Consider the following 27,962-nt stretch of genomic DNA (forward strand, 5'->3'; position numbering starts at 1 on the left):
TATAAACAACAATATTAAAAACAAAAAGCATATAATATCAAACTCAAATAGGTAATATATTATGCTGTTATATATACAATGGTCAGAGAGAAATTACAACTCATGGCAATCGTAAAAAAAAGATTGGAAATTTTATTGATAGAGAAAGAAAAACCCCACTAACTAAACTAAAACAAAAAAAAGAGAGAAAGAAAAAAAAGAGGATAAACTTAAAAAAGAAAGAGAGAGAGAAAAAAACGCATCCTTCCAGTCATCTCCAAACCTTCACGGACAAGGATATTCTCCAAAGAGAATAAAGAAAAATAAATTAATAAAGATAAATTAACTCATGTAAAAATATTGAATAAAGGGTCACCAGACTTGTTCAAAATCAAAAGATGTATCAAATGTCCGGCTTCTAATTTTCTCCAAGCTTAAACATGACATGATGGAGGAGAGCCAATAGAAAACAGTGGGCGAGTTAGATTCTTTCCAGTGTAGCAAAATAGCTCTCCTCGCCAGTACAGTTGAAAAGCTATCACACGTTGGGCGGAAGCAAACACTTTGCTTGCTTCCTCTGGGAAAACCCCAAAAATTGCTGTAAGTGGATTAGATTGAACATCCATATCTATAACTTTAGATAATATTCCAAACACATCCTTTCAAAAATTATTTAAACTTACACATGACCAAAACATATGGGTTAGAGTAGCCACTTCTGCATTACATCTATCACAAATAGAGCATATATTAGTAAAAATATGCACCAATTTATCTTTGGACTTATGGGCCCTATGTACTATCTTAAACTGAATTAAAATATGGCGTGTGCAGATAGATGAATTATTAACTAAATAATAAATTTTACTCCATTGGTTATCTGAGAGTCAATGTTGAAGTTCTACTTCCCAGGAGTGTTGAACCCTATCATTAGATGATGTGCGAGTATTCATTAACTGTTTATAAATGATAGCTATTAATCGTTTTTGAAAAGGTTTAAACTGATAAATAACATAAGCCAAATTTGAAGAGCAGATCAAGGGGTAATTTGGTAAAAAATCACGTAAGAAATTCCTAACCTGTAAATACCTGAAAAAATGTGTATTGGAGATATCATATTTATACATTAACTGTGAAAAAGACATTAAAAACAAATCTAAAAAATATTGTAAAATCTTGTAAAAACAAATCTAAAAAAGTTTTTATTCCCTTAATTTTCCAAGTTAGAAAAGCCTTATCCAAAGTTGATGGTTTAAAAAAGAAATTAGAATAAATATTACTAGAAAGTAAAAAATCATTTAATTCAAAAAATCTACGAAATCTAAACCAAATTTTTAAAGTATGTTTAACAATAGGGTTAAGAGCTTGTCTACCTATTCTGGAGAATGAAAAAGGAAGAGGAGCTCCTAATAAAGAAGCTAACAAAAACCCCACTACTGAATTTCCTCCAGCTGTAACCATGAAGGGCGATCTTGATCGTCTATATCATAAATCCAAAAAGTAATATAGTGAATATTAATTGCCCAATAATAAAATCTAAAGTTTGGTGAAGCCGGTCCTCCATCTTTTTTTGATTTTTGCAATAAATTGTATTCACTCTAGAGCTTTTATTATTCCAAACATAAGACAGAATCAGAGAGTCTATTTTATCAAAAAATGTTTTTGGAACAAAAGAGGGAACTGCTTGAAATATATATAAAAATTTCAGTAGAATAACCATTTTTATAGCATTTATTCGACCTATCAATGACATTGACATAGGTGATTATTTAGAAGGCACCTGTTGAGTATATTCAACTAAAGGGAAGAAATTATACCTATATAGGTCTTTAAAATTTTTTTGTAATTTTGATACCACGGTAAGTAAAATGGTTTTTGGCAATATTAAAAGGTATTTGATCATAATAATCAAAAGAATTATTAATAGAAAATAATTCACTTTTATGTAAATTAAGTTTATATCCAGAAAAAGTACCAAATTCCATAAATATAGATAACATAGAAGGAATAGATTTCTTAGGATTTTAAATGTAAACTAATAAATCATCTGTGTATAATGAAACTTTATGTAATTTATACCCTCTCCTAATACCCTGCACAGAATTAGAATCCCTAAGAGCAATAGCAAGTGGTTCTAAAGCCAAATTAAATAATAAAGGGCTAAGGGGACAGCCCTAACGGGTACCTCTATATAATCTAAAGTAAGGAGACTTTTGGGTATTAATGAGAACCACAGCTACCGGGGCATGATAAATCAATTTAATCCAGGAGATAAATCCTGGACCAAAATTGAACCTCTTCAAAATCTGAAATAGATAAGGCCACTCCACCCTATCAAAGGCTTTCTCTGCATCCAAAGATACAATACATTCAGAATCTTTGGTTGATGGGGAATAAATGATATTTAATATTCTTCAAATATTAAAATGTGAGTACCTATTTTTAATAAATCCTGTTTGATCGTTTGAGATAACATTAGGCAAGATACTCTCAAGCCTATTTGCTAGAATCTTAGAGAGGATTTAAAAATCTACATTCAGTAAAGAAATAGGTCTATAGGATACACATTCCAGTGGGTCTTTCCTTTTTTTTTGGAATCAATGAAATTAGTGCTTCATAAAAAGTTTTAGGAAGGTTCCCAGAAGATGTAGAATCAGTGAACGTTTGATGAAGATGTGGTATAAGCGTTTCGTGAAAGGTCTTATAAAATTCTACCGTATAACCATCAGGTCTCGGAGCTTTACCTAATTGCATCGAGGATATTGCCTTGGCTATCTCCTCTTGTTTAATAGGTGCATCTAACATATCAACATCTTGAATCGAAATTTGAGGTATGTTTAACCTTTGCAAAAATCTATTCATAGTGATATTACTATCAGAGAATTCAGATTTATAAAGATTAGCATAAAAGTCCATAAATATCGTATTCATTTCGTAAGGATCTAAAGTTTCTGTTCTATCTGGTCGGCGAATTTTTAAAATCTGCCTTCTGACCATCCCAGCCTTTAACTGACCCGCTAAAAGTTTAGCAGATTTTTCCCCATATATATAAACTTCTAGATTTAAAAATGTGCTGTTCAATGTGAAAAAATTTGCTGTTTACTATCCGACACTGAGTGAAAAAGAGGTCCTTTTCGAAAACGAAAAAATCTATCCCCATCCTGTTTTCGTATATGATTTTCTTGCGCAAAAATATCAGCATTCAGTGTTTTTAGTTTCTTAATCTTTTTACGCCTAATGGGATAATTTACACCGTTCCAATTCCAAGATATTATATTAATTTTATTGACATCCATGTTTAAAATTGAGTTTAATATTATATAAAAGAAATGTTACGCAAGTACAGATTAAACCAAAAGGCGCGGGTACAACCAGGAGTGACGCATTTACGAAAGAGAAATCCATCAAAAGAACTGCCAATCAAGAAAAAACCCTATTCCAATAGACCCCTCCCCCTCCCAATAGATAGAAAGGAACCAATAGCTGGAACCAATAGCTGGTCCCATGCTAACTAATCACCTTTGACCCTGTTCTCCAACTTGCTTCTCCATATATAAGAAAAAGCAAAAATCCCACGGAAAATAGCCATAATAAAAGGCACAAACAGAATTCAACTACTATAATGTTGTGTCTAAAATTAATAAAAACATAATCAACAACGGCCATCCTAGAATCAGCTAAAGTAGCTCAAACACATATTCAAAAGAAAGAATAAATCCGAGCAAATAATGTTACAAAGAATATTCTTTCTCTCGAAAAATAAAAATAAATGAATATATGTATATAACAGACCTAAAGCTATAAGTATTGAAACAAATAAAGAAAATAAGAAGATTAATACACAACAGGTCCTACACGGACCACTAAAGTACAATACTATAAAGGTTCCCTACAAAACAGTTATATATGTATTAATTATTAATAAGGCAAAAAAATTAAATCGACCACGTCCCATACTAGAGAGTGAAAAGGTATAACTCAAAAGCTCCATAACCAACTCATACAGCAGATACTTCAAAATTGGCTATTGAATAATCGATGTAACTTTAATATTTTATTCAGTAGGCTTAACTTTAAAGTTTTTAATATACTCCCATCCCTCCTGAGGAGAGTAGATTCTCAATGGTTGAAATTTTTCAGGAAAAATTATCAGCTTTGCTGGAAAGCGAAGGGAGGGATTTAAATCTAATTTATACATTTCACTCATAACTTCTCGATATTTCTTTCTTTCGGCAAAGATTTCGAGGGGATAATCTTCAACTATACGAATGTGTGTTGAATTAAAGAGTAACTTCCGTTTCTTTCTGGCTTCTCAAAGAATAGCTTCTTTAGTCGTGTAATAATGCAAAGAAAGTACAACGTAATTCGGCTGAACGCCGAGAGCATCGAATGCTGTGAGCTCTGTCGATTAAGGGGCTAGCTTCGAGGGTTTCATTGAAAAGTGAATACAGCATATCTGAAAAGTATTTTAACAGATCGCCAGCTTCAGTATTTTCAGGCAGAATAGGCAGATTCCTCCGACGCCCTCTGCCATCTAAATCAACCATTCTTTTCTTCGTTTTAGATAGTTCCGAGGTAATTTCATTGATTTTCTTTTCCATTGAAGATATCTTCATTCCTTGATCTTTAATAGTTTGCTTGAATAAATCATGCTCGCTCTCAATTCGGGTTGTAGTCTGCTGAAGTGTTTGAAGTTGAGAATCCAAGTTTTTTCAGCGAGTCTTGAATCCTAGAAATAGGTTTTTCGAGCTTCCCGTTTGAACCGGTCAGCTTATCAACTTTAATATTAAGCGATCCAAATTCCGACTTCATGCCTTGTATTGAAGAAAATATTCCCGCTAGTGTAACAGGTTCCTCCGTTTTCTTGGTTTGTCCCGTTCGCTCCGTTTCAGGGTAAGTCTTGCCGCTTCTCAGTTCAATACCAGAACGACTTTTTTTTGGCCATTGTAATTAAGTCGTAAAATCCTTCAGTAGAAGCAGTAAGTCATCAGAACTAAAAGGGATCGGTTAGTGGGGTATAAGAGAGAGAGAGCCGCTAGAAACGCGACCTACTCCATGTGCTGCGAAGATGGAGAATCCAACGTTTCCACGTTCTCCATCTGCATAGGTGCAGCGGTAGGCTGTGTGCTCAGCCCCTGCTCTACTTGCTTACAATTATGACGGTGAGGCTCAGCACAGCTCCAACGCCATACTTAAATTGGCTGATGACACCACTGTTACTGCTGAAAGAAAGCTGACGCTGAAACATAAAGGAGGGAGACTGAAAGTCTGGCTGAGTGATGCCACAACAAATTCTCACCCAATATCAACAAGACCAAGGAGCTGACTATTGTCCACGAGCCAGTTCTCATTGGGGAATCAGAGGTGCAGAGGGGCAGCAATTTTAAATTCCTCAGTGTAATCATTTCAGAGGATCTGTCCTGGGTCCAGCATGTAAGCGAATTATGGAGAAAGCATGGCAGTGCCTCTACTTCCTTAAAAGTTAGCAAAGATTTGGGATGGCTTCTAACAAACTTCGATAGATGTGTGGTGGAGAGTACATTGACCGGTTGCACCATGGCCTGGTATGGAAGCAACAAAGCCCTTAAGTGGAAAATCCTACAAAACTACAGCCCAGTCTGTCACAGGTAGAGCCGTTCCCATCACTGAGCGCATCTGTACAGACTGCTTTTGTAGGAAAGTATCATCATGGACTCCCACCACCCAGGCCATGCTCTTCTCACTGCTACCATCAGGAAAAAGGTACAGGAACCTCAGGACCAACACCACCAGGTTCTGGAATAGTTACTTCCCCTGAACCATCAGGCTCTTGAATCTTCACCCACCCCATTGTTGAACTATTCCCACAACCTACGGACTCACGTTCAAGGAATCTTCATCTGGCTCTCAATATTTATTGCTTATTTATTTGTTTATTTATTGATTTCTGTTGTACTTTTACTACTTCTTGTCTGCTGTACTTCGGATATCTACCCAGCCTGTTCAATGCGGTTTTTCATTTTTCTTTGAGTTACTGTGTATGCCCATAAGGAAATGAATCTCACGGCTGTATATGATAACATGCATGTACTTTGATAAAAAATTAACATTGAACTTTGAATTTTGATAAAATACCACATTAAAGTAGTAGAAGATGCTCTTTTGCTGAGGTATATGATCGAGGGCTTTACTCTTATAAATATTTTTTTTCAATCTTTTTTATTGATTAATATACAAATCAAAGGCTTCTAAATTGTAATTCTAAATATTACACTTGGCATGGGAGGGTTTAACTGCAAGCCTATGTTCCTGAAAATGGGAGCACAATGGATTCTGATTAATTGGGCCATTGGTTAATTAGGGCGACCACCTATTTGGGACAAATCTTATAGAACAAAAACAAATGGAGAAAATAGCTGGGATTCCCTTTATTTATTTGGAACACTGTCACTTAATTGGAACAACAGACTACTGCTGAACAGTTTCCAACTAGCATCAGTAACGTGCATGTCTTCATTAGAGTGAACAGTTTTTACATAGCCTCACGTGTGTGCTTGTGTTCAAAAAACAGAGATTTTGTCTCTGATGGTTCGCATATAATTAACAGTAAGACAATTCATAGCTGTTTTGCCCCCTGTGGTTTCAAGCATTCAGGCTTGGAGATGCCAGAAACAGTTGGGAGTGAAAGTGAAATGATTTCACTACTTCAAGTTAGGAACTATGAAGAATTTAAAGGTAACGTCAATCATCTTGAATGTTACAATGAAAATGAAGATTTAGGGATGCAATCCTCCAAAGCACTGGATGAAAGCAGTCCACTATCTGCACGAGGTGTGCACTGATTTTGTTCATTTAAAGTCAACCAAAAGAACACAGCAGCATACACTGAATAAATTTCTCCATTGATCACTATCAGGAACAAATAGCAAGTTTTAATAGTACTTAGTTTTGTTAGTGTTCTAATATGTTCTGTATTTCTTTCAAATACATAATTTGTTACTCAGTTAAATGGTCATTTGTCTTTTTTATACCTTTTTAACTTTTTCCATGAAACTTTGGCTAATTAGGGCAGCCACTTAATTGGGCCAAAATATACTGGTCCCGATGTTTCGTAATTAATCAGAATCTTCTGAATTTTATTTGTAAGTACTAATTCTTCCTGAGTTTTTATCAGGGAAATAGAAAAGACAGGACGTTCTACTGAACTTTGTATTGCACATATTTGCTCTTTGTGTAATATTTGCTCTTAGTGATCCATCCCCTGTTCACTAGGGCTGACTGGCTTACATGTCCATTCACCTGAATTGAAATGAAGATCAGGTCTATTGTATAACTGGCAGGTATTCTGTTCTCAAATGGTGAGAGTGAAAGGGCTACTAAAATTCATGCTGGTGTTGCACTGGAGTAAAGGTTAAAGCCCACAGTCGCAATTCAATAGTTAGAAACTAATAATGAAGCTTTTGCATTTTAGTCGTTAGAAAATATTTAAATAGCAATTTTTTGACAGTTAAGGTTATTTACATAAACAAGAAATATGTCAACAAAAGAATGAAGGAAATCATATTGATTAAAGTGTAATAAAGAATAGATACAGCATTAGAAATAAAAGAAATTAGCATGTAACATAAATAAAAATAAAAAATATCTGGGTAAAAGTTAGTATTTTCCTTTCTTCCTGTGGAATTGGAGAAAACAAAATTACAAAGACCATCATATTTTTTACTAAAACCCACAGGAAAATGGGTAATTTGACACTTCTCTTTTCATTCAATAACTTATTGCTTCAGAAAATTAGTACTATAGCTTTGTTGACAAACAGACACATTAAATAAGGAAATGATTAATGCAACTAAAGTCACTTCTTTAAAATATGTTTTTTGGGAAATGCTCTCTTCCACAAATGTATACTGTAAGCTTACAATTATACCATGGCACTGAATCTTTTCTTCTGTTGACATGGTTATAAACAGTCATATGATTAAATTTGTATAAAGGGGAGTTGTCACCAGATTTGGGGAGTGATATTCATCTTTAGCAGGTGAGAGAAAATAAGCAGCTTTGAATCTCTTGCTTTTTATATGACCCACACATTTTTCTTTAATTTATACAGACATGGATAAAGATGATCAACTCCCTCCTGTCAGTTTCACTCCTTGCATTTCTCTACAGTATAATGAAAGGGAAAGATTGTAATGTCACACTACATGTTTGCGGTATCAGTGACAGGGCCTGTAAAAGCTTGCTTATCTTTACCTCACTGCCTATCTTAAAAGTTTGATTTACAGGTATGAATATTCTGCTCATAAAACGTAATTCCTTTCGAACTTTGTTCAAGAAATCTACTGCTAGCAGGAATAAATAAATTTGTTCTGTTTGATTTTTTGAAGAATTCACCGAACAGGAAGCAAGACAGGACCCAGCCCCTAAAATGAATTTTGGCGATAGCGGAGGCATTACCAATGGCATTCCTTATCTCTTACAGGAATATTTTTAGCAGATTCCTCCCTCTTCAATCTGCAGAGAACAATATAAATGACCAGATGATATATAGACATACATCTTTGATATTCATAAATTATCAGGAAAATTATTTCACACATGACAGTCCAAAACCACTATTGACAGGTTTTGCTGTGACCAACTCTTGATCATGAGTATAATTTTAGCAGTTAGTTCGAAAGAACTAGAGTGTAGCCAGGATGCAATTTTGAGGCTTTATAAACCACTAGTGAGGTCTCACTTAGAGTATTGTGTGCAGCTTTGGGCCCCTTATCTAAGAAAGGATGTGCTGATATTTTAGAGAGTTCAAAAGAGATTCAAGTAAATGACTCTGGGATTGTGCTTATTACATGAGGAGTGTTTGATGGCTCTGGGCCAGTACTCACTGGAATTCAGATGAGTGGGGATCTTATTGAAACTTAATGTTGAAAAACCTTGACAGAATGGTTGTGGAGAGAATGTGTCTTATGGTAGGGGAGTCTAGGACCAGAGGGCACAGCCTCTGAACAGAGATTAGGAGGAATTTCTTTAGGAAGAGAGTGGTGAATCTGTGGAATTCATTGCCACAGGCAGCTATGGAGACCAATTCATTTGGTATAGTTAAGTTAGAGGTTGATAGGTTTTTGATTAGTCAGGGGATGAAGGTTACAAGGAGAAGCCTGGAGATTGGGGCTAAGAGGGATATGGCGCAGCCATGATAAAATGGCAGATCAGACGGTGGGCCAAATAGTCTAATTTTGCTCCTATATCTTACTGTTTTATATTACTCAGTATTATGCATGAACTGTGTCTGCAGTTAAAGCTTATGGAATGTTAACAGAAGGACAGGCTATTAGAGAGTGATGGCTTCTGACCATATTGTCACCCTGATCTCATGGGTTGTTCAAAGTCTATTCACTTGCAAATACAATTAAGATTGAACGCTTCATAGCTAAACTACATATAAATGAGGCACTCGTTATAAAATTCATAGATAAAAATCACAATGTTGGAAATAGTCATCCATGCAGAAGCAAGTAATATGCTGTCTGATTGATGTATTTTTCACTTGCTGCTAAAAATGCAGCAATTGTTACTTCTAATCGTGCACTTTGATGCAGCTATGCCATCCAGTGGTTCAGCACAACAATTCACAATGGATCTGACAGCAGTTTGGCAACATCTCAGCCTCAGTGCCTGTAATCTTTCATCTATTGCCTTGTGATATAATAATGACACACATCATTGGCAGTAATGCCATCAATTTTCTGTACAACCGTGTGAACTGTGTAGAAGTTGGTATTCTCATGGAATCCCACAGCAGAACACAATTCCACAGATTTCTCAGAGGAAATCTAAGGAATGCCATGTGGTTCTCTGTTTAGGCAGGGTGTGGATATTTAGGACATTCCAGATGTTCAGATGTGGTGCAAGTTAAACAAGCCCATCTGTTGGAATTGGACAGAACATCTGTAAGAGTGAAAGTTATGAATAACGTAATTTACAATTTAGGTAAGCTTTTTTTCTTGTCTGATAATTAAAGTGTTTTAGAATCATAGAGTCATACTGCAGGGAAATGGGCCATTCAGCCCAACTGGTCCAGTCCAATCCACATTTCCAACTAAGCTAGTTCCATCTGCCTGTACCTCTCTAAACATCTCCTATTCGTGTAACTATCCGAAGTACCTTTTAAATGTATCTGCACCAACTATTCCCTCCAGCAGCTTATCCAAATATGGCTTTTCACTCTCACTTTGAACCCATATCCTCTGGTTCTTTATTCCCCAACACTGTGGGAAAAAGACAGTGTGCATTTACCCTCGTGATTTTATACAGCTTTGTAAGATCACCTTTCATTCTCCTAAGCGCCAATGAAGAAGTTCTGGTCTGCTCAAGCTGTCTCTATAGCTCACTCACTCTAGTGCCTGCAACATCTGTGTGAATCTCGTTTCAACCTTAATGACATCTTTCCAACAACAGAGTGACCAAAGCCATACATGTATTCCAAATATAGACGCAGCAACATCTTGTACAGCTGCAATGTAACATCCCAACTTCTATACCCATAGCCCAGACAAATGAAAGCTGACGTGCAAAAAGCATTCTTCACCATCCAATCTACAGTACCTGTGATGCCACTTTTAGGGAACCGTGTACATGCCCTTCTAGATCCCTCTGTTCTGCAACACTCCTCAGGATCCTATTGTGCACTGGGAAAAAAAAATCTTACTTTGATTTGACTTCTGAAAATGCAGTAGCTCACAGTGGTCCTATTTAAACTGGATTTGCCATTCCTTGGCCCACTTATTTAGTTGATCAAGAACCTATTGTATATCCTGATAACCATCTTCACTGTCAACAACATTTATTTTAGTGTTAACTGAAAAACTTACTAACCATGCCTTGTGCATTCTCATCCAAATCATTAATGTAGGTAGCACCTAGATCTAGAGAACACCATGAGTCATAAGCCTCCAGTCCATATATATATAAAAGAAACAAACCCACCCCCAAAATGTAATAACGTATAACGTACAAAGTATATGGCGAATTTAACAGTCTGGGTGAATTCTGCCTAATGAAATTAAGGAGTCCCTACATGGTAGTCTATATCTACCATCTTGCCCTCATTGACTTTGCAGCTCACAACTTGAGACCTATTTCAGTTTTAGGCACTGAAAATTGCCTGGTGATTGTGTGGTCTGCATGTTCCTTACTATTTTTCAGCTCATCCCTAAATGTTACCCAGGTACTGTATTAAAGAATTCTTAATGATGAATAACATTTTGTAAACAATTTCAGAACGTGATAAAAGAATGGTTGCTGATTAAGTAGGAAAAGGTGGTTTGGCTCCATGACATTTCCTTGAAAACTCTTGTTGTGCTGTACTGAAATGACTATCCTCCAAGAAGTGCTAATACCTTTGTTTGTGCATTACTCAAAGCAATAAATACATTTCAACTATTTTTTTAAAATTTCAGCTGCAAAATTCAGTCAAAGTGTTAACAGACATTGTTAATCTCTCCCTGTCCCAGTGTAGAGTGCCTTCCTGCTTCAAAACATCTACCATTGTCCCTCTACCTAAAAGACCAAGGTAACATGTCTAAACGGCTGGCATCCTGTCCTGCTCACCTCGATAATAAGCAAATGCTTTGAGAGGCTGGGCAAGGACTACATCTGCAGCATGTTACCACCCACACTGGACCCCCTACAATTCACCTGCCAAAACAACCAATCAATAGCCACTGCTCTACATACTGTCCTTGCACATCTGGAGAAGAAGGATGCTTATGTGAGAATGCTGTTCTTGGACTACAGTTCAGCATTCAACACCATAATTCCCTCCGGGCTCAACTGGAAGCTCAGAGACCTCGACCTTCACCCTGCCTTGTGTAGCTGGATCCTGGACTTCCTGTCAGATTGCCGGCGGGTGATAAGAGGGGGCCCCCTCACCTCTGCCTTCTGACCCTCTACACAGGTGCCCCTCAGAGCAGTGTCCTAAGCCCCCTCCTTTACTCTCTGTATACCCAAAACTGTGTCGCCACCCTCAGCTCCAATCTGCTAATTAAATTTAAAGATGGTACTACATTGATTGGTCAGATCTCAAATAATAGTGAGGCAACCTACAGAGAAGAAGTCATCACCCTGACACAGTGATGTCAAGAAAGCAACCTCTCCCTCAATGTTGCAAAAACAAAGGAGTTGGTTGTGGACTACAGGAGGAATGGAGACAGGCTAGCCCCTATTGACGTTAATGGATCTCATTTTGAGAGGGTGAACAGTTTTAAGTTCCTAGGCCAAGGGTCGGCAACCCGCGGCTCCGGAGCCGCATGCGGCTCTTTGATCTCTGTGCTGCGGCTCCCCGTAGTTTGTTAGTTCTTGAAATGTAATTCAAAATTTGAAGATTATGGTGATCTTGTACAATCTAAAAACGTTGTGGAGACCCCATTTCCTGGCACATCCGAACCGGCTCACAATTAGCCACCGTTCCAGCTAAGGGAGATAGCCTACTGGGGTTTGTGAGTACGTGTCTTTTGGAGCATCCGCGCCCACGGGGACGGGTTGAGGGAGGCTTTAAATCAAGGCTGTTTAGTTCGAATAAAGTTACCTTTGACTGCAGTGTCTTTATTTTAGCGCTGCATGTAGCGCTACACCGCTACAACGTGTTTTTTTATCGCTATTAATATACATCACCACTGCCAATGCCTGACACCTGCCAGTGCGCGCTTTCTTTTAATTCTTCGATCCAAGGTAGGCTACCTATGGAGTAACCTTCAACCCAACGTCTTTTTTTCGGAGTTCAAAATGTTTTTGTTGCATGCAGAAATGTAATTTCATTTTCTCTGCAGGAGTTCATCAATTTCATAAATGCAACACATTATAGTTTGTTTATACATAGCATAAAGGCAAAAAAAAAACCGTTGTATGCAGTGTTATTTCATTTTAAATGTCAAACGGGTTTTGTGGCTCCCAGTGTTTTCTTTTCTGTGGGAAATGGGTCCATATTGGCTCTTTCAGTGGTAAACGCTGCCAACCCCTGTCCTAGGCATACACATCACTGAGGATCTCACATAGTCTGTACATACCAGCTGTGTGGTGAAAAAGCACAACAATGCCTCTTTCACCTCAGACGTTGAATAAATTTGGTATGGGTCCCCATTTGCCATTTTCAAATTGTCTAATTGCTTCTCAGATCGGAGTTCTGAGAGGCGGGACTGCGCAGGCGCGTGAAGGAGGCCCAGGAAGGAGGGAAGATATATAAAGGAGATACTGAGTGAGGTAGTTCTCTTTTGGAAGAGGACAGCGAGGCTTGAGAGGAAGTGCGGCGGCGGCCATTTTCAAATTGTCCAATTGCTTCTCAGATCAGAGTTCTGAGAGGCGGGACTGCGCAGGCGCGTGAAGGAAGCCCGGGAAGGAGGGAAGATATATAAAGAACGCCGCCTTAAGAAGCGGGCAGCTTCGTTTGCGGGCAGCGGAGTGAGCCGGGCGCAGAGTGTAGGGCTTGGGCTCAGAGGGCTTAGGCGGAAGAGGGCACAGTAGGCTTACCTTTTAGTTCTTGTATTTTCAGTTATTTGGGAGGTATGAGTGTGAGGGCAGCTTGTTGTTCTCAGTGTCGGATGTGGGAGATCCTGGAGTCTCCGAGCCTCCCGGACGTCCACATCTGCGCCAGGTGCGCCGAACTGCAGCTCCTGAGGGACCGAGTTAGGGAACTGGAGCTGCAGCTCGATGACCTTTGCCTGGTCAGGGAGAGTGAGGAGGTGATAGAGAGGAGTTACAGGCAGGTGGTCACTCCGGGACCACAGGAGGCAGATAGGTGGGTTACAGTCAGGAAGGAGAAGAGGCAGGTACTAGAGAGTACCCCAGTGGCTGTACCCCTTGACAATAAGTACTCATGTTTGAGTACTGTTGGGAGGGACAGCCTACCTGGTGGGAGTGACAGTGGCCGAGCCTCCGGCACAGAGGACGGCCCTGTAGCTCAGAAGGGTAGGGTTAGAAGAAAGAGGTCCATAGTAATAGGGGACTCAATAGTCAGGGGCTCAGACAGGCGTTTCTGTGGAGGTGACCGGGAGTCCCGGATGGTAATTTGCCTCCCTGGTGCCAGGGTTTGGGACGTTTCTGATCGCGTCCAAGATATCCTGAAGTGGGAGGGTGAAGAGCCAGAGGTCGTGGTACATGTAGGTACCAATGACATAGGAAGGAAAGGGGAAGAGGTCCTGAAACGAGAGTATAGGGAGTTAAGAAGGCAGTTAAGAAGAAGGACCGCAAAGGTAGTAATCTCGGGATTACTGCCTCTGCCATGCGACAGTGAGAGTAGGAATAGAATTAGGTGGAGGATGAATGCGTGGCTGTGGGATTGGAGCAGGGGGCAGTGATTCAAGTTTCTGGATCATTGGGACCTCTTCTGGGGCAGGAGTGACCTGTTCAAGAAGGACGGGTTACACTTGAATCGTGGGGGGACCAATATCCTAGCGGGGAGGTTTGCTAGGGCTACAGGGCGGACTTTAAACTAGTAAGATGGGGGGGGTGGACGGGAGACTATTTGAGGAGACTATGGGAGAGGAGGTTAGTTCACCAGTGGAGCAAGTAAATAGACAGTGTGTGAGGGAGGAAAGGCAGGTGATGGAGAAGGGATGCGCTCAGCCCGAAGATGTAGGGGAGAAGAAAGAAAAGGATAATAAATTTGAATGCATTGTTAGAGATGGAAAGAGAGGAGGAGATGGAGAGTATCTTAAATGTATCTATTTTAATGCTAGGAGCATTGTAAGAAAGGTGGATGAGCTAAAAGCGAGGATTGATACCTGGAATTATGATGTTGTAGCTATTAGTGAAACATGGTTGCAGGAAGGGTGTGATTGGCAACTAAATATTCCTGGATTTAGTTGCTTCAGGTGTGATAGAGTAGGAGGGGCCAGAGGAGGAGGTGTTGCATTGCTTGTCCGAGAAAATCTTATGGCGGTGCTTTGGAAGGATAGATTAGAGAGCTCCTCTAGGGAGGCCATTTGGGTGGAATTGAAGAATGGGAAAGGTGCAGTAACACTGATAGGAGTGTATTATAGGCCACCTAATGGGGCGCGTGAGTTGGAAGAGCAAATGTGTAAGGAGATAGCAGATATTTGTAGTAATCACAAGGTGGTGATTGTGGGAGATTTTAATTTTCCACACGTAGACTGGGAAGCTCATTCTGTAAAAGGGCTGGATGGTTTAGAGTTTGTGAAATGTGTGCAGGATAGTTTTTTGCAACAATACACAGAAGTACCGACTAGAGTTGGGGCAGTGTTGGATCTCCTGTTAGGGAATGCGATAGGTCAGCCAACAGATGTATGTGTTGGGGAGCACTTCGGGTCCAGTGATCACAATAGCATTAGCTTCAATATGATTATGGAGAAGGACAGGACTGGACCTAGAGTTGAAATTTTTGATTGGAGAAAGGCTAACTTTGAGGGGATGCGAAGGGATTTAGAGAGGGTGGATTGGGTCAAGTTGTTTTATGGGAAGGATGTAATAGAGAAATGGAGGTCATTTAAGGGTGAAATTATGAGGGTACAGAATCTTTATTTTCCTGTTAGGGTGAAAGGAAAGGTTAAAGGTTTGAGAGCACCATGGTTTTCAAGGGATATTAGAAATTTGGTTCAGAAAAAGAGGGATGTCTACAATAGATATAGGCAGCATGGAGTAAAGGAATTGCTCGAGGAATATAAAGAATGTAAAAGGAATCTTAAGAAAGAGATTAGAAAAGCTAGAAGAAGATACGAGGTTGGTTTGGCAAATAAGGTGAAAGTAAATCCGAAAGGTTTCTACAGTTATATTAAAAGCAAGAGGATAGTGAGGGATAAAATTAGCCCCTTAGAGAATCAGAGTGGTCAGCTATGTGTGGAACCGAAGGAGATGGGAGAGATTTTGAATGATTTCTTCTCTTCGGTATTCACTAAGGAGAAGGATATTGAATTGTCTAAGGTGTGGGAAACAAGTAAGGAAGTTATGGAACCTATGACAATTAAAGAGGTGGAGGTACTGGCGCTTTTAAGAAATTTAAAAGTGGATAAATCTCCGGGTCCTGAGGATATTCCCCAGGACCTTGAGGGAAGTTTGTGTAGAAATAGCAGGAGATCTGACGGAGATCTTTAAGATGTCATTAGAAACAGGGATTGTGCCGGAGGATTGGCGTATTGCTCATGTGGTTCCATTGTTTAAAAAGGGTTCTAGAAGGAAGCCTAGCAATTATAGACCGGTCAGTTTGACATCACTGGTGGGTAAATTAATGGAAAGTATTCTTAGAGATAGTATTTATAATTATCTAGATAGACGGGATCTGATTAGAAGTAGCCAGCATGGATTTGTGCATGGAAGGTCATGTTTGACAAACCTTATTGAATTTTTTGAGGAAGTTACGAGGAATGTTGATGAGGGTAAGGCAGTGGATGTAGTCTATATGGACTTCAGCAAGGCCTTTGACAAAGTTCCACATGGAAGGTTAGTTAAGAAGGTTCAGTCGTTAGGTATTAATGCTGGAGTAATAAAATGGATTCAACAGTGGCTAGATGGGAGATCCCAGAGAGTAGTGGTGGATAATTGTTTATCGGGATGGAGGCCGGTGACTAGCGGGGTGCCTCAGGGATCTGTTTTGGGCCCAATGTTGTTTGTAATATACATAAATGATCTGGATGATGGGGTGGTAAATTGGATTAGTAAGTATGCCGATGATACTAAGGTAGGAGGTGTTGTGGATAATGAGGTGGATTTTCAAAGCTTGCAGGGAGATTTATGCCAGTTAGAAGAATGGGCTGAATGTTGGCAGATGGAGTTTAATGCTGAGAAGTGTGAGGTTCTACATTTTGGCAGGAATAATCCAAATAGAACATACAGAGTAAATGGTAGGGCATTGAGGAATGCAGAGGAACAGAGAGATCTAGGAATAACTGTGCAGTTCCCTGAAAGTGGAGTCTCATGTAGATAGGGTGGTGAAGAGGGCTTTTGGAACGCTGGCCTTTATAAATCAAAGCATTGAGTACAGAAGTTGGGATGTAATGCTAAAGTTGTACAAGGCATTGGTAAGGCCAAATTTGGAATATTGTGTGCAGTTCTGGTCAGCGAATTATAGGAAAGATATCAATAAATTAGAGAGAGTGCAGAGACGATTTACTAGGATGTTACCTGGGTTTCAGCAATTAAGTTACAGAGAAAGGTTGAACAAGTTAGGTCTCTATTCATTGGAGCGTAGAAGGTTGAGGGGGGATTTGATCGAGGTATTTAAAATTTTGAGAGGGATAGATAGAGTTGACGTGAACAGGCTGTTTCCATTGAGAGTAGGGGAGATTCAAACTAGGGGACATGATTTGAGAGTTAGGGGGCAGAAGTTTAAGGGAAACACGAGGGGGTATTTCTTTACTCAAAGAGTGATAGCTGTGTGGAATGAGCTTCCTGTAGAAGTAGTAGAGGCCAGTTCAGTTGTGTCATTTAAGGTAAAATTGGATAGGTATACGGACAGGAAAGGAGTGGAGGGTTATGGGCTGAGTGCGGGTAGGTGGGACTAGGTGAGATTAAGGGTTCGGCACAGACTAGGAAGGCCAAGATGGCCTGTTTCCGTGCTGTGATTGTTATATGGTTATATGGTTATCCTAAGGACTTTCTACAGGGGCACAACTGAGAGCATCCTGACTGGCTGCGTCACTGCCTGGTATGGGAACTGTACTTCCCTCAATCGCAGGACTCTGCAGAGAGTGGTGTGGACAGCCCAGTACATCTGTAAATGTGAACTTCCCACTATTTAGGACATTTACAGAGACAGGTGTGTAAAAAGGGCCCAAAGGATCACTGGGGACTCAAGTCACCCCAACCACAAACTGTTCCGGCTGCTACCATCTGGGAAACAATATTGTAGCATAAAAGTCAGGCCCAACAGGCTCCGGGACAGCTTCTTTCACCAGGCCACTTGACTGCTTAATTCACACTGATACAATTGTATTTCTATGTTATATTGACTGTCCTGTTGTACATACTATTTATTACAAATTACTATAAATTGCACATTGCAGATTCAGATGGAGATGTAATGGAACGATTTTTACTCCTAATGTATATGGAGGATGTAAGTAATAAAGTCAATTTAATTCAATTCAAAATCATCCCTGACATCTGGAGTTCAGATTTTTGTCCTGATTTTGCCCAAGTTACTGATGAGGACTGGTCTAGGCAAAAGCTAAACTGAGCAACTGTGGGCATGTTATTGATGAGAAAATGCTGCTTATTAGCACTGTTTGGATCATTCTGCAAATGTTTGCGAGGAGGTTGATTGAACATACTTTGCTTTGGATTCGTCATACTTTTTGGGATGGGTGATGCTTGGACAATTTGCCTCATTGCTGGTTAGATGCCAGTATATAACTGCACTGCAACAGCTAGCTATAGTATCAGCTGGTTCTGGAGCACAAGGCTTCAGCATTCCAGGTAAGAGTGTTGTCTGCTTGTACTAGTTTTAGCCAAATTTAGCAACTTTTGATGCCATATAAAACAAAAACAGAAAATGCTGGAAACACTCAGGAAACATTTGGAGATCAGTTAGCATCTACCCTTTGTCAGAATTCATTCCGTTATTGATACACTTTGAATGACCGCTATGGGGGTTTCAGACAGAAGCCAAATTGAATCTTGCTTAAGATAATTAGACGTGCTTGACTCAGGTATAATTGAGGATGGGGTTGCATTAGAGGCTGAGTCTTGCTTAATTGCTCATTATCATTCAAGGCTTGATATGATCTGTGTGGTGATTAATATTGTTTGGCCTTCTTCCATGCGTCCTTTGTTTCTATCAAAGCTGCTCTCTAGTGTTGCTGCCTTACCATATTGTGATCTCAATGGATCCCACCTCTACCAGATATAAAGGATTTTCTTTATGTCACTCATAAACTCTCCCTTTTTTCTACCTGTGATGTCTAGTCCTCAGTCCTTCCAGCAGAGCTGGTATGTCATTTGAGAAGGCAATTAGGAGCCAACTACTTTACTGTGTGGAGACAAAAGCATAGCACTTCCCACCCTCAAAGAGCAACAGAGAATTAAATGGTTATTTAATGACAAACCAACTTCATGGGCACCATTATCCAGGCAAGTTTTTATTGTTATTTAATATTTGTTTATTATCTAATGAACTGCCATAGGGGTTGTATAATCAGTCTCCACGTCATTATTTCAGGTCTCTAAATTATAACACCAGTAATTTAACCACTAAAACACCATCTTCTGCAGAAGCAATACATGTCTTAGCAGTCAATCACATATTTCTTCAATTTGATATTACAGCATCTGCCTTAGGCACAATTGCACCAAAATTGCCTCCAAGTTTCCTCTAAAATTAAGATGAGTAATTACTATTATAAAGTTTCCATAAATCAGTGCATATCAGGCTTAGTTATTAACTCTTTAACTATTCTTATTAAAAGTATTACTGCACGAACATAATATAGTAAGAATAGAGCATTTTAATTAGGGTGCTCAATCCTCCACAGCATCTTATTTAAAATCACTGAAGGTACTTCTAAAAGAAAACATACTTTATTAACTACTTGCTACTTAGTATTTTAATAAATGAAACCTATAAGCTAAGTCCATGTAAGAAAAGTTTGTAAGGTTTCTTACACCATAGAAAATGAGCAGAATTTGAAGATTCCAGGACCTCACTGCATCTGGCAGAGTCTAGTCAGGTTAGCTGTGACAAACTTCTGGATGGGGGGTTGGTTTGGATTTTGAATATTCGCTCCTGTTTGTAGTTCTGCAGCACTGGTTTGTGTGTTTCTGGCCTCGATTTCAAGAATAGCAACAAAAGCTCCACACAGTGACATATAAATTGAGAGATTAACTCCCATTCTGAAATTCTAATTCAAATCTCAAACTCAGACACAATTCACGGTAATTGTTAGAATCTTTTTACCTGATCCCAAGAAGGCAAAGTGTTCAAACATGAGGGAGTTACTTTAGCAGAACATTAGCCCGCTCTAACCAACATGCCTTTAAAATTACCTACAGCGGAAGAATTACTGAAGCGTAGGCATTATCCTTTCATGAGTAAAAAATGAGAAATCTGTATGGGTAAAATTCCCTCTCCATCTGCTGAAACATTTGACCTCCCAGGAACATTTTTCTATCCAGCAGCACTTTCCTCAGTAGCCATGATTAGCATTTTATTATAGACACAGAAAATTGGCAGAGAATTGAACTATTACAGCCAAATCTACGTTCCCTTCCTGACCTGATATTAATATATGTGCATGTTCAAGCAAGGGGTTATTGGATTATGATCAGGGATTTGCATCCAATATTCCTTTTCTCATCCAGCTTTTTAAAGTCAGGTTTAAAGATGTGTAATAGAGGTTCAAACCCCATCAGACCACATTCTGCCAAGGAATTCCAACTCAGTTAATTAAATAAAGTGGATTAACAAGACAGCATATTTAATGATAATTGCTTATTAACTGAACATATTAAAAAATATCTCTGCTTCAATGTCTTTTTAGGGAAGGAAATCTGCCTTTGTTGTCCTATCTGATTATAATGTACCTCTAACCCCATTGCATTGTGTTCGATTCTAAACTGCCCCTTAAAGTTGGTTCAATTCAAGGGAAATCATTCAGTTCAAGGGAAAACTATGGATGGACTTGGGCCAGAATCAGATTTATTATTACTGACGCACAGTATGATATAAAATTAGTTGTTCTCTGGCAGCAGTGCAGTGCAAACACATGAAAATCTCTAAATTACAAGTAAATAGTGTAAGAGAAGGAAAAATGAGCTGATGTTCATGAGTTCAGGTACCATTCAGACATCCATTGGCAGAGGGTAAGAAACTGTTCCTAAATCATTGAGTTCAGGTCTTCAGGCTCCTGTAACTTCTACTTTTTGATGGTAGTAATGAGAAAGGGGCAAGTCTTGGATGGTGATGGTCCGTAATGATAGATGCTGCCTCGAAGGCATCCTCTGTGGTAGGAAATGATGGAGCTGGCTGAATTTAGAACGCACTCTTGCAAACTTGTGCATTGGAGGCTCCATTGAAGGCTGAGATGCAACCTGTCAGGATATACGAGTCTTTGATAACCTACCAAATCTCTTCAAGCTCATTATGAAGCAGGGGTGCTGGCGTGCCTTCTTTGTGATTGTTTTGCATTGAGCACTGGATAGATCCTTGGAGATGCTGAAGCCCAGGGGCCTGTGGCTGCTTACCTTACCACTTTCGTTTATGTTCTCCCAACTTCCCCTTCCTAAGCCTGTCCCTTAGTTTTGCTGAAGTTGTGTGCAAGATTGATGTTGCAGCACCACTTAGCCAGCTGACCTACCTCGATCCTGTATGCGTCCTTATCATCATCTGAGATTCTAGCAACAACTGTGGTGGCATCAGCAAATTCATAGATAGCATTTCAGCTGCGCCAAGCCACACAGTCATTAATGGGGAGAGAGAGAGAGAGAGAGAGTAGAACTGTGGACTAAGCATGCATCCTTGATGTGCAACTGTGTTGACAGCAAGGAGGAAATACTATTGCTGATCAGCACCGACTGTGGTTTCCCGATAAGAAAATTAAGGATCCAGTTGCAGAGGGAGATAGAATCACAGATTTTGAAGCTTGGTTATCAGATCTGAGGGAATGATGAATGCAGAGATGTAATCAATAAATAGTAGCCTTGCGTATGTCTTGCAGTCTTCCAGGTGATGCAAAAGTGGAGTGGAGAGCCAGTGAGATTATGCCCGCTGTAGACCTGTTGTGGTGATAGTCGAATCACAGTAGTTCCAGGTGCTTGCTCAGACTGGAGTCAATTCTAGTCATTTATAACCTCTGAAAGCACTTCATTGCTGTAGATGTGTGTGTTACAGGGTAATAGTCATTGACACTGCTCACCCTGCTTTTCCTGGGTACTGGAATGATTGCTGCCCTTTTGAAGCAAGTGTGAACCTCAATCCACAGCAGTGAGAGATTGAAGATGACCAAGAATACACCAGTCTCTTGGTTGGAGCAGGTTTTCAATACTCAGCCAGGTATACTGTAAGGTCTCAGAGACAGAGATCACAGGGTCGCCAGATGCTGTGGGGATTTGCACAGGTATAGCATTATTCTTGCTTTCAAAGCATGCATGAATACCCTCACTCATGACTGTACAAAAATATTTTTATTTACATTGTCCCTTCAGTCGTATTAATGAGTTACTTCTGAAACATACCCATTGTTTCAACAATGGGTTTGGGTTGGGTCTATACTTAATAGATCACAGAAAAACATGAGGTGACCTGACTGAAACGAGAGTTGGACTAGGTGGATCCTGATTGGTTATTTCTACCTATGGACATATACAGAACTAAGAAGTATACTTTTAGAATGAAGGAGTATTACCCAATTCAAATGGAGATGGGAAGGAATTTCTTTTTTCAAGGTTATGAATATTTAAAAGTCTCCAACACAGGGAGTTGTGGGTGCTAGGTGGTCGAACTGTTGGTCTTTATCGTTTTGAGGTACAAGATATGCTCACTCATACCCATTTTTGCAATAACTTGTTGCTGATTTCTGAGATGACATTAGTTCATTCAGGATCATTTAATATTTGCGGGGGTGTGTGTGTGTGTGCATCATTGCACCATTGCACTTATCAATTAAAGCATTTGACAATCCAGTCAGGAATTTGTAATAAGATGTGTAAGTTGATGTACCATCAGACTTATTATTAATGCAGTCAGATAACTTTTCAGATAGTTTATGCTGGAAAAGTTAATGTTTTCAAGGTTTATATATTAATATAGTTTAAAATATCCAAAGGTTCAACTATTATCTTTGATCTGGTATCAAAGTACAGATGTTGGCTATTAACACAAATCACTATCTGATAAGGTCTTTTTTGTCTTTCTTTTCTTTAGCAAACAGCTTTGAGCTTGGTAGTGGGTTTAGATTATTTTTTTACAATAAAACTATTAGAATAAAACTATTACAATTCAATTTAATTCATTTGTTTGATTATGACTATGGAGTACTGTGCTTGCAATAGCATGATCTAAATACAGTGCATTTTGCACTATTCTATCTTTTTTTTTCGATTCATAATATGTATCCTCATGAACTCTGTATTTTCCTATGTGAAATTTAATAAAAATATTGGATGGAAGAAATGTCCAAAAGTGATATTACTGAAACTTTTGCTTCTATTGCAGGTCGAAGTAAATGACTGATAACAGATGACCATCAATGAAGAGGCCGCTGGCAATGATATATTTCAAACTACAGGTCAGAGGAAAAGAAAAGGTTATATGTACTATCAAATGTGGGCAGGTACTCCCACATAATTAATTTCTGACCAAAACTCAAGTCAAGGACTAATTTTAGACAAATCCAAGTGGAGAATGAAATACTTGGTTCTAGTTATGACTGTTTTTTGTCCTTTGCTGTACGATAATGGTATCTTGTATGGAGCGTCTAGTTAAAGTATGTACACTGTAGCAGACAGTGAATTTGGTAAAGTGATTTCTTTCAGGTAAAACCACTGTGCAAAAGGAAAGCATTGCTGGATTTGTGCTGAGAATGAATCAGTCCTTTGACAGTAGCAACAGTTTCTCTGTAGAATATTTAAATGATTCTGTTTTCAACTTGTATAAAACTTTTTTATGAATTTATGAATTATTAATTCTTAACATATTTGTAAGATAATGTTAGCACCCCAGTATTTTGTAGTCTTGTGAATGTTGCATTTTATGTGAAAGATATCTTTTAGGCTATTTATGCATTATAGAGTAGGCGATTAAAGGAACCTTTCATCTCATTATTGCTGCATTTCTCTCTCTGATGTAGTTGAGGATCTTGTAAGTCGTCTGCTGAGTGGAGCATGTGACATGGTTGTAGTATCCTAACTGCCAGATCCAATTTACCATTTGACAGTTTTAAAAATCCTGGTCTCAGAGCCTACTGAAAACCACTCTCAAAGCCTTTATCTGGAACACATAATAATTAAATTAAAATACCCACAGACTTCAAAATGTGAGAGGCTAGGAATTCCATCATGCTTAAAGTGGAGCAAGTGGGTGGTTGGGGGTGGGTTCCTATGCACATCTGTTTATTCAGGATTGTATTCGACTGTCTTTGACCAGAGTGGTCAAAAGCCCAAAGAAGAGGCTGGAAGAACCACACTGCTTTCTATGCTACCCATCAACATTCCCTCACAAACATTTCCCACCACATTTGGGGCCGAACTTGCAGATCTCACATTCATCCATCATAGATGTGGAGAAAAATCAAATCATCCTTCAGCACAAGAAATTGCCTTAGAAGAAACATGGGTGTTGATCTATAGGTATTCACCCATCTCTCTTCCAAATAATGTGTCTACTAAATGTACGAAAGTAAAAGAACTGTGTGTTATCAGTGCCACTATAAAGGTACTCAAACATTGTCTTAACAACCAATATCTGAGGGTGGTAAATGCAGCTAATGAACTGTAGATAATTCAGGTGCAATGCTCTTGTATCACTCCAAACAAAGGTCAATAGTGCTCCTCCAGCTTCTCCTCTTCTTCCACTTTTGATGCAAAGGGCAGCATAGATCAGTTAATGCATATGAGGAAGACACAAGGTACACAAAAGGATGGTTAGGTGAAATGAGTGGGCCAGAAATCACAAAATGGAGTTGAATATGAAAAATGCAAGACTCAAGAACATTGTAAAGAAAAATTAAGTGACATCAGAAGGTTTTTAAGCACAAAAATTACCATGTAGGTCACAAAACAATTAAGAATGATAGTAGAATATTGTCCTTTACAGAGTTTTAATGCTGTATAATAGTTGAGAAGGTTTGATTTAACTTCTGGTAGCAACTGGTGACCACTTCCATCTATATTTAAGGAATGACATGCTCAGGATGAATAAGTCAACAGTGGGTTTGGGTTGTGTCTATACTTACTAGATCACAGAAGAACATGGGGTGACCTGGGTGAAACAAGAGTTGGACTAGGTGGATGCTGATTGGTTATTTCTACCTGTGGACATATACAGAACTAAGAAGTATACTGTTAGAATGAAGGAGTATCTCCCAATTCAAATGGAGATGTGAAGGAATTTCTTTTCACAAGGTCATGAATATTTAAAAGTCTCCAATACAGGGAGTTGTGGGTGCTAGGTGTTTGAATAATTTGACAGACATTTAAACTATTCGGGAGTATGAGGACTGAGTGGGAAAGGCAGCCCGAGGTCAGAATTGGATTCACTATGATCTTATCGAATGGGAGTGGTGGTTCAGTGAACTGAACGGCTTACAATTTCCAATGTTTGCATTTAGCTTGTGGCCAAACAATAAGAAGCTAGGTAAGAGATGTACTGCAAATTTCTCAAATAATCAAGGCTGCATATTCATCAATAACATAATTTTTGGAACCACTGCAATTTGCATTGTTTGCCAACATTAAGCCTTTGACAAGTTCAGTGATCATGAATGACATTTGGAAGAGGTAACCATTGACACTGAGGCAAAATAAAAGGAGCAGTAGGTGCAGACTTGCATGCTGTGCTGTGGGTGGTTACAAACAAACTTTGCATTCAGGAAGATGATCTCAAACTTCTGAAAAAATATATACTCAGATGATCCTGGGTTGTAGTCTATGGGTAGCTTGCAATGTCAGCTAAGTCATAACTCTGCTCTTCCTCTGAGAATATGCAGCATGTAGTGCCATCCCGCTACCACGAAGGTGCACACAATGCAATGTCAGCTATCCAAGCAGTAAGAGCACCACGACATGAAATACAAAGATAACAATGATTGATTGTGGTTTCCACTGGTAATGTATTTGATTAGGTTGTCTTTACTGAACAAAGTCATCTGAACTGTTGGCCTTTATTGTTTTGAGGTACAAGATATGCTCATTCAATACATTGTTGACATAGCTGTCTACTCACTGTGCTATTTTTGCCTTCTCCTCTGTCCATCTTTTGGATTGCTCCTACCCTCCAACAGCTCTGCAACAATATTAACCATACTCAGAATAGATTGCAAAATGGAGACCTCAGCCACCATTATAAAATTTGTTGCCAGAAGTCAAAAGCACCTAGAGAATAAAAAATATACACAAAGTACGAAAGCTGACTAAAAACCTTAGCAAAACAATTAACGGAGATATTCAAATCAGAGGTGCTTTGCTTTCAGCAATATCAAGGGTACATTTTTAACAAAATATCTAAACAGAGGAGGCCTCAAAATTCTGATCAAGCACATCCGTTGCCAAGTCCTTCCCAAATATCTTGTAAACACAACAATTTCTGTTCCTCTGTCAGGATTGGAACAACCCAGGCAAAATTCAACTCTCAATTTCATATTGTTCTTCCTGTTTGATGCTGTTGAACTATTCTTACTCGACAGGGTTCCTGGGCAACACTCCTCACTGTGCACCAAGCTCAACTAAATTCATTGCATTTTCTCTATAGCCATCTGCAGCAACGGCATTTGGAGGAGGAACTAAAAAATATATTTAATAATTGACTCCAATTATTTTGGGTTCAAAGGAGACTGCAAAGATCCTATTTGTTTCAAATGTTGCTAACACATGTATGTTATTGGTGTTCTTTGAATACTGGATCTACTGCTTAGTACTGATGAACAAAGCACATTGTGCATAACATTTTTTTTGGAAAAAAAAAGAACTTGTACATATATGCACAGTAAGTGTATTGAGGGTGTTTGTTGATAGTATTTTATGTAAACAATTTTTACTTATGTAGAAAGCCCATCACTTGGGTACCTTGTAAAAACTCATATGGATGGCAAATACTCCACGTCAGCTGAAAATGATTAAATTGTACATTGGATTACAACCAACTTGTAAGTATTCCTTCTTTATTGTATCTTGATTACTAAATCAATCTTTAGGGAATCCTGTGCTCTTCGGCCAGATAGGTCCCTTTGGATTGGTGCTCACACAAACCAAATGTATTCAAGCTTAATTTGTTGAGTACCGACTACAAAGATCAATTAAGGTGCTTAATTAAGGTTTTCTTTCCAAATGCACTCCAAGATGCAGTTCACCGATGCTGCTGGCACAGCTAAATTTCAAGTCATTGTGGAGACACAAGACACGTGATGATAGAATCTGGATGAGAAGACACGAGATGCTATGCGAGCTCAGCAGGTCAGGCAGCATCTCTCAATGCAAGTATAGGCTTTTAACCCAAAACATCAACCGTCCATTTTCCTCCGTAGGTGCTGCGTGACTCGCTGAGATCCACCAGCACCTCGAGGGTTGCTAATTCATCCACTGATGCACTGGGAGGTATGGGCCGTTTATCGGCTGCCCTGCAAACACAGCACCAATCCCCTACAATAGCAAGTGCAAGCTGGAAAATGTGGACTCATTTTCATACACTAGGAGCCACCTCTCAGCTAACTGAGACAGCAGTGCCCCCAGTGGCCTTCTTAGGAAATTAAAGTTTGAAAATTAGGTCCTCAATCCAGCATAAAGCTTGTGGTGCACTGGATAGCATTGATCCCCTGGTTCCTGTTTGTTTCTCTAACACACATAACTACAACGACAATTGCAAAGCACCGGAGAGGAGTCAACATGCAGCAAACACAAAATCCACCAAATACATTCCTGGGACATGCAAACCAGTACATGCCAAAATCCCCCTATCAATGCTCTAAATACCTTTTAGTCAACTATTAATCGACACATCATGTTATGTTATACCTGACACCAGATATCAGAAACAAGCACCACAGCTCGGCTGCTGAAGGTCAGAGGAAATGATTCTGGAAGCCATCTTGGTAAGTGTAGTGTCTCAGTGACTTGCCGGAATATGTAGCTCATATTTCTCAGGATAGGAGAACAGCATCTAAGCGTGTGTTAAAAGCATTAAGATCAACAGAATTCTTTTTTGAAGTTATGCACACTGCATTACCAGCCTGTAGCCTGCACAGTTCCACCCCGACAGTATTTTTAAAAAATTGTTCTGACTCACCTTGAACAGTGCTAAGGAATTAAGCACATTGTGGTGCTAAGTTTCTTCATGAGGAATCTGAGTGGAG

The 27,962-nt window shown here is 39.1% G+C and overlaps 1 protein-coding gene across 2 annotated transcripts in view; it reads left to right on the top strand.

Moving 5' to 3' along the window:
• LOC132400631 (sodium/potassium-transporting ATPase subunit beta-1-interacting protein 3) overlaps positions 1 to 27,956 on the top strand; it is a 511,218-nt gene extending 483,262 nt beyond the window's left edge. For both annotated transcript variants that reach the window (XM_059981806.1, XM_059981796.1), the window contains exon 6: positions 23,114 to 27,956. Coding sequence is in view for 1 of the 2 variants with exons in the window: in XM_059981796.1 (XP_059837779.1) it covers positions 23,114 to 23,127 (14 nt within the window). In the remaining variant the exon portion in view is untranslated. The remainder of the gene's footprint in view (positions 1 to 23,113) is intronic.
• The last annotated feature ends 6 nt before the right edge of the window (positions 27,957 to 27,962 follow it).

The sequence above is a fragment of the Hypanus sabinus genome, chromosome 1, assembly GCF_030144855.1.
Source record: "Hypanus sabinus isolate sHypSab1 chromosome 1, sHypSab1.hap1, whole genome shotgun sequence".
Lineage (NCBI taxonomy): Eukaryota > Metazoa > Chordata > Chondrichthyes > Myliobatiformes > Dasyatidae > Hypanus > Hypanus sabinus.